The 17,534-nt window shown below is 41.3% G+C and overlaps 1 protein-coding gene across 1 annotated transcript; it reads right to left on the bottom strand.

The window, feature by feature from the left end:
* Positions 1-9,805: 9,805 nt before the first annotated feature.
* On the bottom strand, positions 9,806-16,841 carry rxylt1 (ribitol xylosyltransferase 1). The gene is made up of 6 exons (XM_080737335.1): positions 16,676-16,841; positions 16,048-16,239; positions 13,760-13,862; positions 12,468-12,782; positions 12,092-12,262; positions 9,806-11,695 (listed from the first exon to the last, which is right to left on the bottom strand). Exons 1-6 carry the CDS (start codon positions 16,827-16,829, stop codon positions 11,293-11,295), a joined length of 1,338 nt encoding a protein of 445 aa, XP_080593461.1. The 5' UTR covers positions 16,830-16,841; the 3' UTR covers positions 9,806-11,292.
* Between the last annotated feature and the right edge of the window lie 693 nt (positions 16,842-17,534).

Here is a 17,534-nt window from a genome sequence, read left to right as displayed (position 1 = left end):
AGAAATAAGACAGGAGAGTGATCAGAGTGAGAATGGAATATTTTACTATGGAGAGAGAGTATTCAAGACAAAGGTACAACAGAATAATCAATGGTTTGTGCTCTCTCTGACAAATTATGTTTTGACATGAGTTTATGTGGTCATTTGGTTAGTCAGTAGATGACATTTCAACAGTTCATAGGATATGTTTCTTGTCCACGAATGACAAGACAAAGAGTCCATATACAGTAGGTTACTGGGGGGAAGAGATGTCCTTGCTGGTGTCTGGATGACACCAAATGTCCCAAGCTGAGCCTTATAAACCAAAACAATTCTCATTGTTTAGGTACAGGCTCCAGGCAGTTGATAAGGCCTCAGTTCTATCAGACAGAGACCTTGTGGGTACTGTACATGACATTATGGCAGGACACAGTCACTGTGCCTTAGGGTCAGGTGGTCATCAATATGTATTGATAGATGATATGAACCATAACAAAATACCTATCACCAATATATTAATTGTGATATTTCCCGATACCGATACTTACTATAGGCTATTATAGCAAGAATAAAAAATGCATCACCTTTCAATTAAAGCCATTTATTAATTGTAGGATAGGCTTCAGTTCAAATAACAGAGTGCAGTCAGTGAAACGGAGTGCAAAATGAAATGGAAACTTGTGTCTAGAGTGGAGGAGCGACAGAAAAAAGTTTGCTGGACAAGATTGTGGGATATCGTTAATGTAATATTAAATGCTAAAACGTTTGGTTATGGGCTTAAAATTGCGTGATTATATATTATATGCGTGTATATTTATATGTTTTTTTTCTTTTTTTTTTGTCCGATTAATTAAGTCATATCGGGACCCGATACCGTTAAATATATCGTTATCGGTGCATATGGATTCTACCATCTGATCGGACAGTAGACAGCACACAGTCTCATTCGTCCAGTTCAGTTCGAGCTTTAGAGACAGTAACAGGGAGTCACAACAAAAAAATAAGAGATGTGTAGAGTTGAGGAAAATGAGAGCATAATCAAATGTTAGTTTGTTTGCATGCTTTTTGATTGATCGTTTTTAATTCATTTAAAATGTATACATTTAAAAAAAATGTTTAAGTACGGAAATTATTTGTATGTGTGATTTTATGTCCTGCTGTCAAACGTTTCCTTTTCATTTTTGCCTTAAACTAAACACAACTGCACTTCCACAACTAATCACAAGAGGTCAGACTTAGGAGTAGGATCATAGAATCCATTTGTCAAGCACTGCCAGAAGAGGAGCACTGATTTGCATACAAACAGAAACCATGCACATATTTGAAAACCAGATGATGTTTTATAGTAAGGAAATTAGAAATTGTCTTTCTAGTCTTCTACCCAACTCATAACCTCCTACTTTAAACATCAGTCATGTTTCTGCTGTTCCATCCAGAATAACTAAGATTAGGAATTCCCACTGGGCACGAAAACTATAAAGATAACTATATCCTTCACCATTTTTGATAGTGCCATCCGCTTGACGTCCACTTGACTTGTGTAACATTTTAAAACTATGCTTTTATAGTTAGTTCTCAGTGTGAATGGCCCTTTATACAGTGAAATCATTGTTGTTCATTAAACTCTGAAGAGTGTATGTCCTTTTGGTTCCATTAGTAAGCAACAGGAGGAATTACTGTAAGGTTTAGGTTAGGTTTCATTACAGTTATTACTTACACATCTATTTTAGCACAGGAAAAGTAAGAGATGAGAAGAATCATCTCCCTGATGAATCAAAACCAGTTTTTAAATAGGAGAATATGGAGGGCTTTCAGTAGTCCCAAGTTGGTGTTGACTGGACTGCACTCTTGCATCGCATCGAGTCATAGTACTGATGGCATAGACTTCACACATGATGTCTGAGGTAGCCTTGCAGTTGTTAAACCGCATCTTTGTCTCAAGATGAATCCAACCATGACGATTACACTGACACCAAAGGCACCAGCAGCAGCACAAATAATCATGTTAACTGTGAAGGAAAAGATGAGAAATGCTCATGGATATCATTCAATATAAACAGTCACACATTAAAGTGGAGAGTCCTAGGGTTCCCAAAAAGGATAATGCATCCTGTACAGCATTTATCTAGGCACACAAACACACAATAAGGCTTAAAAACAGACTAATACTCGACGAATGCAACACATTTTGAGTCATAACTCTTGAGCAATAATTGTAGTAAAGGATGTATTGTTTGTATTACGGTGGTCTCCCTCCTCGTCGGTTTTACTAAAATATAAACAGTCAGTTTCAAACGGGCATATAAACAAGAACTTACTGAAACTACATGGATCTTCACTTTTCTGAAACACATCTGGGAAAAGAAAGTATCATAGAGTAATTAGTTACATCATCAATCTATCCATCCAATAATCCACCCAACTACATTTCCACAAACGACACTAATATTCAGTCTGTTTGTGGCTCTGAATTCTCAACATTTAATCAAATGGAAATTAAACTGTCTCACCTTGTTTGTCAGAATAAATGACCCTGGACATCTCCTTTACAAGCCCAGAGTAGAAACGCACCACACAGTGGACCTGCGTGCCGTTGCTAAAGAACCTTTCTACTGTGACAGTACTGGTCACTGTGATGGTACCATTAGCGGCAGCTGCATGGACAGTGGTGTAGTTTGAAAAGCCTACATGTCTGGGTAACTCCAAAGTTATCGTTGGAGCAGGATGTGACGCAGCCGAGCAAGACACAGCCATCAGCTCTGTGCCGTTGAGTTTTGTTATGTGTAATATGGGATCAGGTTGCTCTGCAAAACAAACAATAATTTCATCAATTGAAATTGCATGCACTCTTTCTTACAGTAGGCTACATGAACACAGGGTACGCTGACATGCTTGGGTGTATTAATGTGACCCACATCCAGATAAAATCACCAAAAGAGAACCGAAATTCAATGTTCAATGGATCTGGGAGCGCATACATAGATTTATGTTTCAGAAGATTGAACTTTAAGAATAGCGCATTTACTAAATAAGTTATGCCAATTATATTAACTAGCTACAAACTAACTACTAGCCTTTAGTAGGGACTTTACGCCCTGACTTAAGACTGAACCTGATATGTTCATCTGGTCCAACCCTACGCTGGAGGTTTTTCCTCAATACCTTCCCTCTGGTGTTTCCATATGTCATTACTGTTGGCGATAACCCTGTTTACCTATATCGGTTTCTTCCTACTTCCCCTCTGGGGTTTGTGGGAATATTCCTCTGTTTCCTTGTTTCAATAATTACATTGACTTGTTCCTCGTTGATCAGATCCTTCTTAACTTGTGGCACAAAGTCAGCATTACAGGACGAACAAACAAATTAACAAACGCTCAGGGCTATTTTAAATTACCTCCTCCAATTTCTTGGTGGGGGACAATTAATAACTTTTCACTATTCATTTACTCCCAGTTTAGTCAAAGCCAATCCCCAACATGTGATCACTGTCAACCTCCACTGTGTCGGGATGAACAAACAACCATGTCTGCTCCGATGCACATAGCTTCACCAGCCAATCTCTTTTCACCTGACCATAAGGAGTTTCACCAGGAGAGGTTTACCTCATCCTTAAATACTTTATTCGGTTCCTTCCTCATCTTTTCATTTACTATAGGTTCGGGAATCGGGCCTCTACGCAGCCCTCATATCTAGAGTTCGGGCCGCTACGTCACACCAACGATCTTAGATCTTAACAGGGGGCTTTGCCAGGGTACCCATTGTCTGTGACCCTTTTGTGCACATATGGAGATCTCAGTATCTGTCAGCCCTTGTCCCTTTTATGCCCAAATATGGAGATCACTGATGTAATCAGTATATGTCCATACTGGTTGGATTGGTTCTGGATATCTGAACTCATCAGTATATGCCCATATATGGCTACGCCCCTTTTGTGCCCATATATGAAGCTGACTGAATTGTTTGCACCTGATGCCATGACGACACATTAAGGTTAGACAATACACTCCATATTTGGGCATAGCTGCAGGGAACTCCTTATATGGTAATGGCGTGGTCAGTCTCACACGCGGGCACACACACACACACACACACACACACACACACACACACACACACACACACACACACACACACACACACACACACAAACACACGCGGGAAGAGAACAGGGTGTCCCCACCTGCTGTCTGCAAGAGAGACATGAAGGCCCTTGACATCAACATCAAGTCCTGGGAAGCTCTTGTATCTGACCGCACAAGGTGGAGAAGCACCATCCACCAACACCTCATGACAGAGGAAAAGAAACTGTCAAGACGCAGCGGAAGACAAGAGGGCCCGAAGAAAAGTGCACAACAACGCAGACAGACCAACAACCAGGTTAGACAATACATTCCATATTTGGGCATAGCTGCATTGGGAACTCCTTATATGGTTATCTTACCATCAACTATGAGGCAGGTTTTCCTATAGATGGCTCCATCAGGGTAGGCATTAAATAAACATCGATAGCAGCACTCATCTGCTTTGGTCACATTCCTGACCACTATGGTGCTATTCTGCAGTCCTGTGTCTTCAAATTCCACTTTCCCCTGAAAAGGAGGGTTTATCTTGGTGCCAAAGCGTTTGTTACAGGTGGCAACATTCTCTGTTCCTCCTGGTAACATTTTTTGCCATGTAACTTGAAGGACGTTCTTGGATTGAGTGAGTAGGCAGGTGAAACGGGCGTCTCCTCCCACCGTGGTTCTTACAGCTCCCTGTGTTTGGATCATCTCCGATAGACCTAAAGGTGATGGAGGTGACAGATATAAGAACACATTGACTGTATGTCTATAATATAAAGATAGTATAAAACCAGTAAGACTCCCTAAGCGACCACCACGTCGCATACACAAACTTTAGAAGGCAATTGTAGCCAATCAGGAGGGAATATGGTAAATCCAAGGAATGTGTGTGCAAAGTTTGGCATGGATAGTGGCAACAGTGCCGGAGATAAGAGTAGGGGGAAAAGTGTGATGTTACGTTACGGATAGCCGGTGGAGCTTTTCATAGTAACTTAACTACCGGTAATGGTGTGGTTGTGCACCTGGATTGGTTGCTTTTGATTTGTGATTTTCAGCCAATTCTGCTGATAATATTAATAAAGTGGTTGTTTCAGCACAGGAGCATCCCAGGGATGCCTGCTGAGTCCTCTCCCCTACTCCCTGTACGCACGCGCACACACACACACACACACACACACACACACACACACACACACACACACACACACACACACACACACACACACACACACACACACACACACACACACACACACACACACACACACAGCCAAGAGATCTGCTTACATTGGATAGTCTAGTGGAATTTCTGAAAAAAAGTGATTGTTAGAGGCATTTTGGGGTAAAAGTTGGTAACCAGTCTATTTTACACAATTCAAGGGTGCTGAATCTGAAAAAAATGGTTCCCAAGCAAAATTTTGAGTTTTTGACCTTCTAATTTGCAAAACAAAATAGCTGCCGAATTGTCAATTTTAAACTATTTCTTCAAGGGATATTTCACTTTCAAAAAACCTTTAGTAATTTCATCGTCTAATCAAGCTTTTGGGAACACCCAGGACAGTTTTTGAGTTGTTTGATTCAGTTTAGATTTAGATATTTGATATTCATTTTATCAGACACGCCCCCTTCCTATACAAACCCATTGTAACCACGATAGATTAAATGAAAACATCCGTCCTTTTTGTTTTGTCAATAACATTTTTCATTTATTTGTAATAATTTCTTAATTGTATTTTATTTTTTTCATTTTCCCAAATAATTATTAAATAAACTAAAAAGGTTATCGAAAAAACACTGCCTGTTCGTGTATTAGAAGGGCATCAGGAGTCACCAGAAAAAAGGGTGGGTGTTTTAATTGAATCTGTCATGGTTAAAATGTTTTATTTTTATTTAAAAGGGATATTTCACTTAAATACAAAAACATTTTAACCATGATAGATTCAATGAAAACACCAATCCTTTTTTCTGGTGACTCCTGACACCCTCGTAATACACAAACAGGCAGGTTTTTTTTTTTATAACTTTTTTATATTATTTATATTATTTATAATGGGTTAGGGTTAGGGTTAACCCTAACCCTTATAATATGTGAAATGGCCTGGTTCCCCACTTTTACCCCCAAATGCCTCTAACCTAGCCTGACACTCAGCCTGAATTGACATTTCGTTTCACTCCCTGAATCGCCAAAACAAAAATTTAAAGGGGTGTGGCTAGCGATTCAGGGTCTGGAACTAGGCTACCTCTAACCTGCATATAGAAGGCCTTTTTTCAGAATTTCCGCCACATGATTTTTAAAGGATCCTTCTTTTTAGACTATTTTATGCAAATGTTTTTATTCTGTACTGTAGCACTCCGAGGTTTGTTTTCAATGTAAAGTGCAATATAAATAAAAGTATAAAGAGATGTTACTGCATGGATATGTAACGGAGGTGATCCGAACCTCCCACCCAGCTTCGTACCCGGGTCTCCCGTGTGAAAGTCCAATATCTTAACCATTACTCCAAAGGGACATCCCTATGGAACCAGAGCAGATACTAGACTTTTGAGGCTTCGGGGCTGTTAAGTATGACATCATTTTGTAGGCAGAGGAGAATTTCTGCCCCCAGTTTCCGTGAATCTTTTTACTATTTTTACTATTTACACATTTTTCTTCTCTTTGTTGTTGAAAGGAAAGTGTTAGAATTATACTTTAGTCGTTATTTTTGTCTCGGATCTGTTGAAATAGCGAGGGACAGAAAATGCTCTGGGGGCAGAGTTCTCCTCTGCCTACAAAATGATGTCACGGCTTAAAAGCCCCTCAGGCTCGGGCAGCGACTCTCTCCGCCACACTCACCCCCCTTTGACCTCCTCCTACGGGGAAGCCCAGATCCGGGTCACGGCACCAATGTAACGGAGGTGATCCAAACCTCCCCACCTGGCTTCGAACCCGGGTCTCCCGTGTGAAAGTCCAATATCTTAACCATCACTCCAAAGGGACATCCCTATGGAACGAGAGCAGATACTAGACTTTTGAGGCTTCAGGCTGGGGCTGCGACTCTCTCCGCCACAGATATATAGACCCATAAAAAATAATATTGTGTCAAAGTTAATTCTGTAATATTATTGAACATTTTAAACGTTTATATATTCTAGATTCATTGTACATACATGTAAAAGTTCATTCTTTCTGTAAAATAATTTTACATTTTAAACTTTCATATATTCTAGATTCATTGTGCATACAGTGAAATATTCAAGTTTTTTAAATCAAGTTCATCACAGCCATATGTTACAAGTGTGTACACACACACACACACACACACACACACACACACTAGTATGACAATATGAAATAAGGCTTTAAAAACAACAATATTTGACTTGTAGAATGCCTACTAACCTGTTGTTGTTAAAGGGGCAGTTTATACTTTTTTACAGAGAGGAGAATGACTTGAGTCTGGCAACACGAGGCTAGAAAAATAAATGACTGTCAGTCTGTCATACTGGCATATGGGAGGGGGGTTAACGCACACACCGACCTGACTCCGTCACTAGACAGACGGACGGACGGACGGACGGACGGACGGACGGACGGACGGACGGACGGACGGACGGACGGACGGACAGACAGACAGACAGACAGACAGACAGACAGACAGAAGGCTATACATGTCTATTCAAATTCTCACCATTGATTGCATAGACTGTATACAAATTGAACTATTATTACCTTCCTGAAAGACTATGAGTAGAAAAACAAGTGATTGAGTGCGACGATAAGCCATGTCCATTCAGTAGGCAATTCTCGATCCCTCTGTCGACGTGGATGTTTGGATGTAGTGCCACGTTAATGCCTGTGCTGTGCGACATATCATTTTCTTCCTCCAGCCTACTTTTCAGTCACCAAGGTAGCGCCATGTCAACAATAACAACCACACCCAGGTTGGAAAAAAAATCAGTATCAGCCACAAATCAGGGCTGGGCTTAAAATATCACAGGTGCAGTCAATGGCGAGTGTGAGTCACTCAAATTTCAGCCTAAATAAAAGCAAATGAACAAATGTTGTATAGAAAAATAATAAGTATAGGCCTATAAAGTACATTTAAGACAGTGAGTGATACAGGACAGTATGGTGGTCACTACAAAACTACTGAAGTGAACCATTAAAAACGGACCAAAACACAACGCAGTTATTATAGGCTACTACTTATTTTAAGGGTAGTCAAGACTAAAAACAAGACCCACATGATGGGATGTGATACAGTCGTGAGGCAGGTCAGGAGGAGACTATCTGAAACACAAGCAAAAGGGGCCCATTAATAGAGAAAAGAATGACAGGTTACAGGAATGGTCTGATATCTTAATGTAGGCCCTTATTTAACTATTGTCTAATGTGGAGATCCAAAATGCCTCCTCCTCTGGGAGACATTTGACCTGTTCAATGTCATATGCCAATATATTTTAAAGAGAGGCTTCTGTAAAAGGTTGCCTACAACAACACAGTTGAAAATTATCCTGCACAAATAAAAGCAAGTGGTCCCCAACGCCATCTACTGTATAAGCGTGAAAACATATGGAAATGGTATTCAATTTTATTGCACCTTCTAAAATCCATACGTTCATGATCACATTCACAACATAAAAAATTATAACAGCAAAGATAAATACTTTATATTTCTGTTCATTAAAGGAAGCAACACATGCCAATACACAGTAACTAATAACTATCCATTTCCAGAGATGTCATTATCTAACCATATAAAGTATAACAAATAATTCTCTCACTTGTTCATCTGGACAATCAGTGTTATCTTTTTTTGTACGATCAGTGCATTTAATATCACAATTTCAACAAAGTAGAAACAAAATGTACAAAAATCATAAATATATGAACATCAAAACCCATAGGCGTTTTTTCTTCTATTAACTTTCCAGACCTTGAGTGCTAAACAGCAGCCTGAACATTCCATCATTGTAAACATTTCTACGTTAAATATACAGTAGCCTCACAGAACATTTTGCAATTATTTAAATGCAAAACAGACACTTTTCCCACAATCCAAAAACATAACCTGCACACAACTTGGACACAGAATATCACCAAGGGCACTACACCAATATAGCATTGTCCACAGATCACTTCTCCACACATGTAAGCATCCTTTCTGGGAAGGTCAAAATATTTTTTTTTTTACTTTTTATATTTATTTTAGAGCACCCAAATATAATTACCCCTTTGTCTCCCCAATGTAGTCATTATGTCAATGAATTCCTCCCCACACACATTTCCGTGTTGTCGCTGTATCCTTCTGGCTCACCTGCCAGTGAGGAGCCCCCATCGGGAGGATGCAGTGCATCTGACCCACTCCTCTCGCCTCAACACTCCTTCTTGACTTGTCCCACCCCAGCACGTAGGAGTATGTGCTGTGATAAATATGAATACAAGAACGCTTGCCCCAAAACACTCTTGCCCTGGGTCAAATCCGGTGACGTCTAAATGGTCACCACCAGGTATTCCTAAACCTAACCTTATTCCTTAACGTAACCTCAGTAAAACGTTGCCGAAACCTAACCTTATTCTCAATTGTAACCTCAGTAAAACTTTGCATAAACCTAATCTTATTAATATAACATTAACCTCAGTGTAATCAGTGTGATTGGTAATGGATGCATGAAACAGCACCTCCCCTTCAGCTCACCATATTAGGGACTTGGGCAGGCATAGAGTGAACATGAGTGAACACGTGTCTTTGCGTTTGTGCAGTTAGCATTAAGGAGCTCCGAACCAGAGTACAGAGCCGTGCTAGTTGTGTGCGTGTGTTTGCACACAGGCTTCAGTGAAACAAACAGAGACGATGTCCATGAATGCTTCCGAGTGCTAAACTAGAAGCCAGCAGTGTGTGTGACACACACTTCTCGAACACAGCTGCGTGTGGGGAGTAGTGCACTGACTCAGTGAAACCACGCGTTTCAAAGCAACCAGAGCCTGTTGTTAACTTATGATGAAAGGACCAACATCACAGGGTCCCCACGGAGACCAACCCCCCTCTTTTCCGCCCTCGGCCAAGGGTCCCAGCCCCATGGTCGAGCAGGACCTCACTGCCCGGATGGAAAATCTGGAGGCCAGTCTGGGCGGGGCAACTATAACCCGATGGCTGAAGAGTCGGACACCGTGGCAGTAATACACGAGAAGGACGACGGAGAGGAAGACAGCGCAGAGCCTGCAGAGGTTGTAACCATATCTGACAAAGAAGAGGAGGTCGACGCAGAGGAGGACGGCGCAGCCTGCAGAGGTTGTAACCATATCTGATGAAGAGGAACTGTCTGCTCCTTAATGCTAACAGCACAAACACAAAGACGCGACCTGCCGCCACACAACCGAGATGCCACTGAGACGCAACCGAGCGAGTAAGCACCCTGGGCAAACACCTGTTCACTCTATGCCTGCCCAAGTCCCCAATATGGTGAGCTGAAGGGGAGGTGCTGTTTCATGCACCCATTACCAATCACACTGATTACATCAGTAAAACAAATAAAATAATCCAAGAACCGATGAAGGAGAGCAGTCGGTGAAAAAGAAAATGGGGGGTGAGTGTGCATTGGGGCGAGCCTTCCGGTTACCATAAACATCACCCATCATCCGTAAGACAAATTACATCTTTTTGGGTGATTTGAGATCACATAACTTAAAGCAGCACCATGTAACTTTGTTTATGAATAAAATATAATTTTATCCAATCTGTATGGTAGAGTATGTTAATACAATATACTTTATACAATTGTTGTGGTTTTGTCTCCTTGCTCTTCTATTGAGACATTTAGATCGTCGCAAAGGTCATGTCTCACCTTGACACAGGACCTGACACAAATTTTGACCTGATAGTCATAGTCAAGATTCAATTTATTCCTTGAGCAAGCAGGGGACAAATCAATGGTAAAAATGTCATCACTTGCGCAGGAAACCAGTTAAAATCTGCAGTAGAATACAAAAGTTACATAATGCAGCTTTAATTCAACAACATAAGCCCTATTCAAAGATTTTCAAAATTAGCTGATCTCCAAGCTCACAACACTTGGACGCAACTCATAGATCAGCTTTTTGGAGAATCTTGGAAAACATTTAACCCCATAATGACATACCCACAATAAGGACACCAGGTTAAAAATCAGGATACATTGGCAGCATAATTGCCAATACCGATGTCATAATAAAAGTCAAATAATGGTCGATAAATCGGCCAAACCGATATTGGTTGGGCTCTGGATACATCTATCAGCCACTATTAAAGAATGTCTCCTCTATGACTTCCGTGAACCTCTCCTTCATCTGCTGACGGAAGCTGGCGTACCACTCCAGCAGCCGCCGCCTCCTGTCAATCTTCTGCTCTTGGCTAAGCCCTCTCTCCTTCTCCAAGATGGCGGGCAACTCCTTCCAATCTTTGACAAAGATGAAGGGCGCTCCGGCGGCCTTGAGCAGACGCAGTGGGGAGCTGGCGCCGGTCGTGCACGCACCGGGCGTCTGCACGTCCTCCACCACGGGGACGGAGCCGAGAGCACAGGCCTCGTAGATGCGGTAGCACTCTGCGTTGACCCCTACCGGGCAGAGCGTCAGCTCGCTCTGGGCCAGAGCCGTCTGGTAGTGCTTCAGGCTCTCTGGCGTCTCCTGGGGAAGCCACCTGAGACAAGTACACAGTGTTGTGTTTACATGCAAGACATGTCAAAATATTATTCCAAATAATAGTAATGCTCTCCGAGGGTAGGGCTGATTCTAGTTCTGGATTCTAACTACCACAGACTGATGCTTTTTGCACAGAACAACACGGGGGGGGGGGGGGGGGGGGGTTGCATTGGCTTGGCAATGGCATTCTGGCATAATTCATAGATCCTGGAATTGTTAATTATGAGGGCAAAGTTCAAGGTGCTAGAAAAGTCCTTTGTGGCTTTTTATGGGTGAAAATGTGCGTGAATATTTTTGGGCATGGGCATTATTGATCAAACATTTATATTTCTGTTCTGACCAAGTTTGGAGGAGTGCACTGGAACTTTAAACCAGCAACTGTGTAATAACTTACTTCTCCCTGGCAGTGGTGATGCACTCTTTCTCCAGGTCAGCTCGTTTCAGCACCTGCATGAGCGTTTCTCTGGATGAGTTTTTGTAAACAGTTCCTAGGAAATTGCAGAGGTATGGCCTTATGGAGGAGACCATCAGGGGATTAGGCCTGACCAGGGGGAACTGCCGATACCTGTGCACAGACAAGCATGAAAACACTATTAAGATGTGCTATTCATCAAAACGTCTCAGTATTATATTATTGTATCTTGTATGTTAATACAATATAACTAACACAACAGCCTTCCCACATGATGACACTTTTTGACACAGTTTTAATGGGGTGTACAACATGGCAAAAGATACATTATATAAAATACAATTTGTATACTACATACGTGGCAACCCCAAGAGGCCACTGAAAGATGTCCTTGTCATTGACCCAGGGGCTGTCATACACCAGGAACAGCAGGTCCACAAAGCCTCCGTTCCTCTTCAGGTAGGGTCCGATCCAGTCGTTTGTGCAGTGCTCATTGCCTAGCAGCACCACAGCCACGTGGGACACCGTGCGGGCCTGGACCAACGCTTGGACGTGTTCCAGCCAGCGTGTGGAGTAAGAGATCTTCTGCTGCTCACGGCCGTTCAGAACTACAACCAGGCTGTTCATGTCAGTAGGGACGTGGCCCTGGACCACCGCGGGACCCGTGTAGAAACTAGAGATAGTGTCAAGAAGGGAGAGGAACAGAGAGAGAGAGAGAATAACAATCAGTGTAGTAGTTTGGTCTGACCTAGTCTCACGTAGCCAGTCAAACTCTACCGGTAAGTTTGGTGACATCTAAATTCTATGAATGTGCTAAAACTGTGTGGAAACAAACATAAAAGGTAACCATTCTGTGAAAATAGCAAGTCTACAAGCTCACAACGCATCACAATGCGACACGTTGTGAACTTGTAAATAGGCAAATCATTTGGTTGACAGGGGAAACATTTATGGGACCAACTATAGACCAGTGGGGGGCCCTAGTAAACAAAATAAACTCAGCACAAAAAGAAAGGAAACTTGACTTCGGTCCATTATATCTCCCCTTTAATTATGCCAAATGGTATTGTTTTTGATATCATTGTTATTGTTGAATTGTCACCTTTACAACAAGGTACAGACTGTAAGGATCTGGCATTCATGGAATGAGCATCACAGCCAAAACTTGTGGGTAGCGCCCCTCCAAAAATTGTCAAAATGGCCTGGCAGGCCTGCAATACTGTTCTTTTGGTGTTCACCTTTGTTGCTTGGTTCATTGAATGATTGCACTCTCCCACAGTAATAAGGAAAAGAAGAAACTTCACATATTGGCCATTTTTACACTTTGTTAATTTTAAGCTCAGTGTCAGGGAAGCCCAAAACGAGAGTAAATGCCAGCAGAACAGAACAGTATATTGCAAGCCATTTTGGCAAGATTTTGGTCAGTGCTACCCACACATTTGGCTGTGCAGCTCATGCCTCGAATGCCCGATGCTTACAAGCTGTACCTCGTTGTAAAGGTGACGAATCACCTATGAAAATGATATAAAACACAATACAATTTGGTATTATTAAAGGGTATATATAATGGACCAAATTCAAGTTTCCTTTCTTTTTGTGCTGAGTATATATAGTGTTTAGGTGGTTAAAAGTAACTCTTTGGCATCCTACCTGAAATCAATCTTCCCTGATTGAAGCTCCCCCTCTCTCCATTGCGCCACTTTGTCTGTAGGGTTGAGGGGTCCTTCTAGAACATGTTCCCACAGGTAAAGCCCTAAAGAGAATAGGCCAAATTATAATGAAAGGTTTGGTGTTAACATAATGTGTAGAGCTGAGTCGTATAGTCAAAACAAAGTATTATTATTACACAACAGCTTCAGACGACGTACAACGAATGCATCTGTTCCTGTATGAATGCATCCACAGCAATAGAAAAAGCTCTGTACAAGTAATAAGCCCTAACGGTGAGAAGCAACCATCAGGTCGCAAACAACAGAGCTTATAAATACGGACACACACACACACACACACACACACACACACACACACACACACACACACACACACACACACACACACACACACACACACACACACACACACACACACACACACACACACACACACACACACACACAGCCGCAAATTGCAACACTAGATGTTTTATTTTTATGTTTTATCTGACGAATCTAGGGTTGCAATACCTCCCAATATTGCGGCTCTATAGAAAGCATTATCCTCTTTCTATCTGCAAAGTGTTTGTTTCAGAGAAATCCACCGTAGACATGTTATGAGCTACTTACTGTCAAGAAATATTCAGTTCAGGTGATTATTCTTTCTAAGTATTATAGTTTGGAAACTCTCGTGGGAAATCACTCAACGGTCCTGTACAGGCTACCACCTGGTTCTAAATGTCACATATTAGGCCTGGGGCCAATTCTGATATCTTCACAAATTGGTACCACCCAAGGTGACCGTACATTTTTTACATTTTTGACTTCCTACATGTCTCTAGTTTACATTTTGGTATGATAACCCTTTCTGCGACCCAGCTTAATTGATGTTATCACCCGCTAGAGTCGGTCTCCCATCGACTTTCTATACAGGAGGAAAATACCCAGAAAAATATTTTTTTTCTGGGTATCTGAGGGGTCTAACTAGGGGTTTGTCATGATGCTGAATCCATTGCAGGCATTTGTTTTGCACAAAAAACATTCCGTGGGCTAGAAATGGCCTCAGAAAACAATACACGTATGGGTGAGTATTCATGTTAGTCGGAGGCCTTAGGGTTTTTTTTCTCGTGCTAATCAGTCTAAAAGTGCAAAATTTTGCACAGATGTAGCTCAGGGCATGCACTAATGATTTAGCTAGGGCGCCCGAGTCGGCGACCTTCGGGGTCACCACAGCACCCACAAAACTCTGAAAAGTGATGACTCATCACTTTTCATCACTAAAGTCGATGGGAGCCCAACTTGATTTGGCCGCTGTGGCGACCCTGAATGTCGCAGACTCGGGCGCCCTAGCTAAATCATTAGAGCATGCCCTGAGCTACATCTGTGCAAAATTTTGCACTTTTAGACTGATTAGCACGAGAAAAAAAACCCTAAGGCCTCCGACTAACATGAATACTCACCCATACGTGTATTGTTTTCTGAGGCCATTTCTAGCCCACGGAATGTTTTTTGTGCAAAACAAATGCCTGCAATGGATTCAGCATCATGACAAACCCCTAGTTAGACCCCTCAGATCCTCCTTAAATACCCAGAAAAAAAAATCTTTTCTGGGTATTTTCCTCCTGTATAGAAAGTCGATGGGAGACCGACTCTAGCGGGTGATAACATCAATTAAGCTGGGTCGCAGAAAGGGTTATCATACCAAAATGTAAACTAGAGACATGTAGGAAGTCAAAAATGTAAAAAATGTACGGTCACCTTGGGTGGTACCAATTTGTGAAGATATCAGAATTGGCCCCAGGCCTATAATGCAGGAGGCAGCAGGACGTTGCGGTATAGACCATATTCACACCGTGGCCATCTTGGAACACATGACTTCCTGGGATAGCAGCCTGCATTACAAACCATTGTGAACAATGGAGCGATGGTCCCAAAATATGAGTTCTATTCAACCAATTTATTTTTACCAAATTGACAAATGGGCAGATGAACATCCCCAAAAGGATTAAATAGAAGGGTATATCCACAATATTCAAGGTAAGTTAGGTTGCACCCTTATTGTGTACAAAGACTTCTATCTGTGCTGGTTACATTCTCTGTGAATGAAACAAGTGTTGAGATTGGTCAAAAAAGATTGTTTCCGGGGGAAATACATACGGCTCTTCTTAGCCCAATCTGTGACCACACAACATCACTGTAGTTCCATCCCACAGCGATGGGTGAGGTCGCCCACAGGTGGGGCTAGTGACATGACATATTATGTATGTATCCATGTATTTGTCTTACCTATGGCAGCTTTACCCCAGATTTGGACTTTGTGTCTTTTGGGTTTATTCTTGTCCATTTGGGCCAGATACTGTCTGTACGCCTCTCTCTTCTTGTGCAGCGCTGAGTTGTATTCCACCTCCTCATCTTCCCATGGGTTCCACACTTCATCTTCTACGAAAGGTGCAATAGCACCTCCATCTTTGACACCACCTGCAAACACACAGGAGAAGAAGATATGGAAGTTATGTGAAGATATTCAGCCATATATGACTCTTATGGTTGTTATATCTGCTACTTTTAATTGCACAATTTTATTGATTCGTCCTTAAACCAAGCACCTTATGTAGAGCTCTGTAATTACAACTGCTATGTTTACTGCTTCATCAGTCATCACACTGCTATTAACCACACACCTTATGTATAGATACAGTATGTCACACTGCCATGTTGATATCTGACCTGCTTTTCAATTTCTTTCTCAATCTCATTTCCAGAAAATACAATGATGGATGGAGCTTCGTGCAACAATGTCACCCACTTTTGTTCTACATCTGTCGTATGACATAAAGATGGGTTAAGCTATAATAGTAATCATAGTAGTAGTGGTGGTACTGTAGTATAGTAGCAACAGTAGTAATTGAATTACCTGCGGGTGCACCGCCACCGTTCTCTTTCTTCACTACTCTGTGCACACGGGAAACCACTTTGGCACTAAAGAAAACATTATAAGCCGCATACAGTGAAAATGCCACGTATGCAAAAACTATCAAAAGGAATAGTTTTCTTTTAGGTATTTTCATTTTGTATTAATATTCATGTACTCTTTCACTCTGAAATGTATGTAATGCTGCTAGTTAAGAACACACACACTGAATGTTTGTATTGTTTATTATTTACAGTTTTTCACCGTCATGTCATTGAAGAAGTGCCAAAGTAAATGGTCATATCTTACACGGACTCTGTCTTCATTGGCTGTGGTTTAACTTGGTGTTAAGTGACAGTTCCCTACACTGCATGAGAACACTACAGTGTTTGTTCAGTAACAAGGGTCTCTCTGGTTCTTTAATAAACTGAAAATACATTTTCTGGTGGGTTGCCAGTTTTGGGCAATCAGAAGAGAATACCCATTTATCAGCTTCAATTTTATAGTGTTCACTCCCACATAATAGAGTATTTAAATTAGCAATGTTCAAAGAATTATTTTACAGTTTCATGTATCCAAACAAAATGTATAGGCTATCTAGTGGACTAAACAATTTGAATATTGACACACATTCTGATAGGGATTGATTGATTAAAATAAGGTACAGTTTCTTAACGGACTTATTTGGGGTGTTGCTTTGTGTCTAATAAAATATTCAATCATTCAAAAAAGTACAGTTCACTAGTCAACTAAAAAAGATACGCTCAGGAAAGCCAAGGCTTATTTACATTCAGATCCTTTTTTTTTTTTTAAATATAGCATTGAATGACATACAGATAGAACACAGTACTATGCAGAAAAA

This window comes from Nannobrachium achirus, assembly GCF_963921795.1.
Source record: "Nannobrachium achirus genome assembly, chromosome: 11".
NCBI classification, from domain to species: Eukaryota; Metazoa; Chordata; class Actinopteri; order Myctophiformes; family Myctophidae; genus Nannobrachium; species Nannobrachium achirus.
This window is presented reverse-complemented; position numbering and strand designations above follow the sequence as displayed.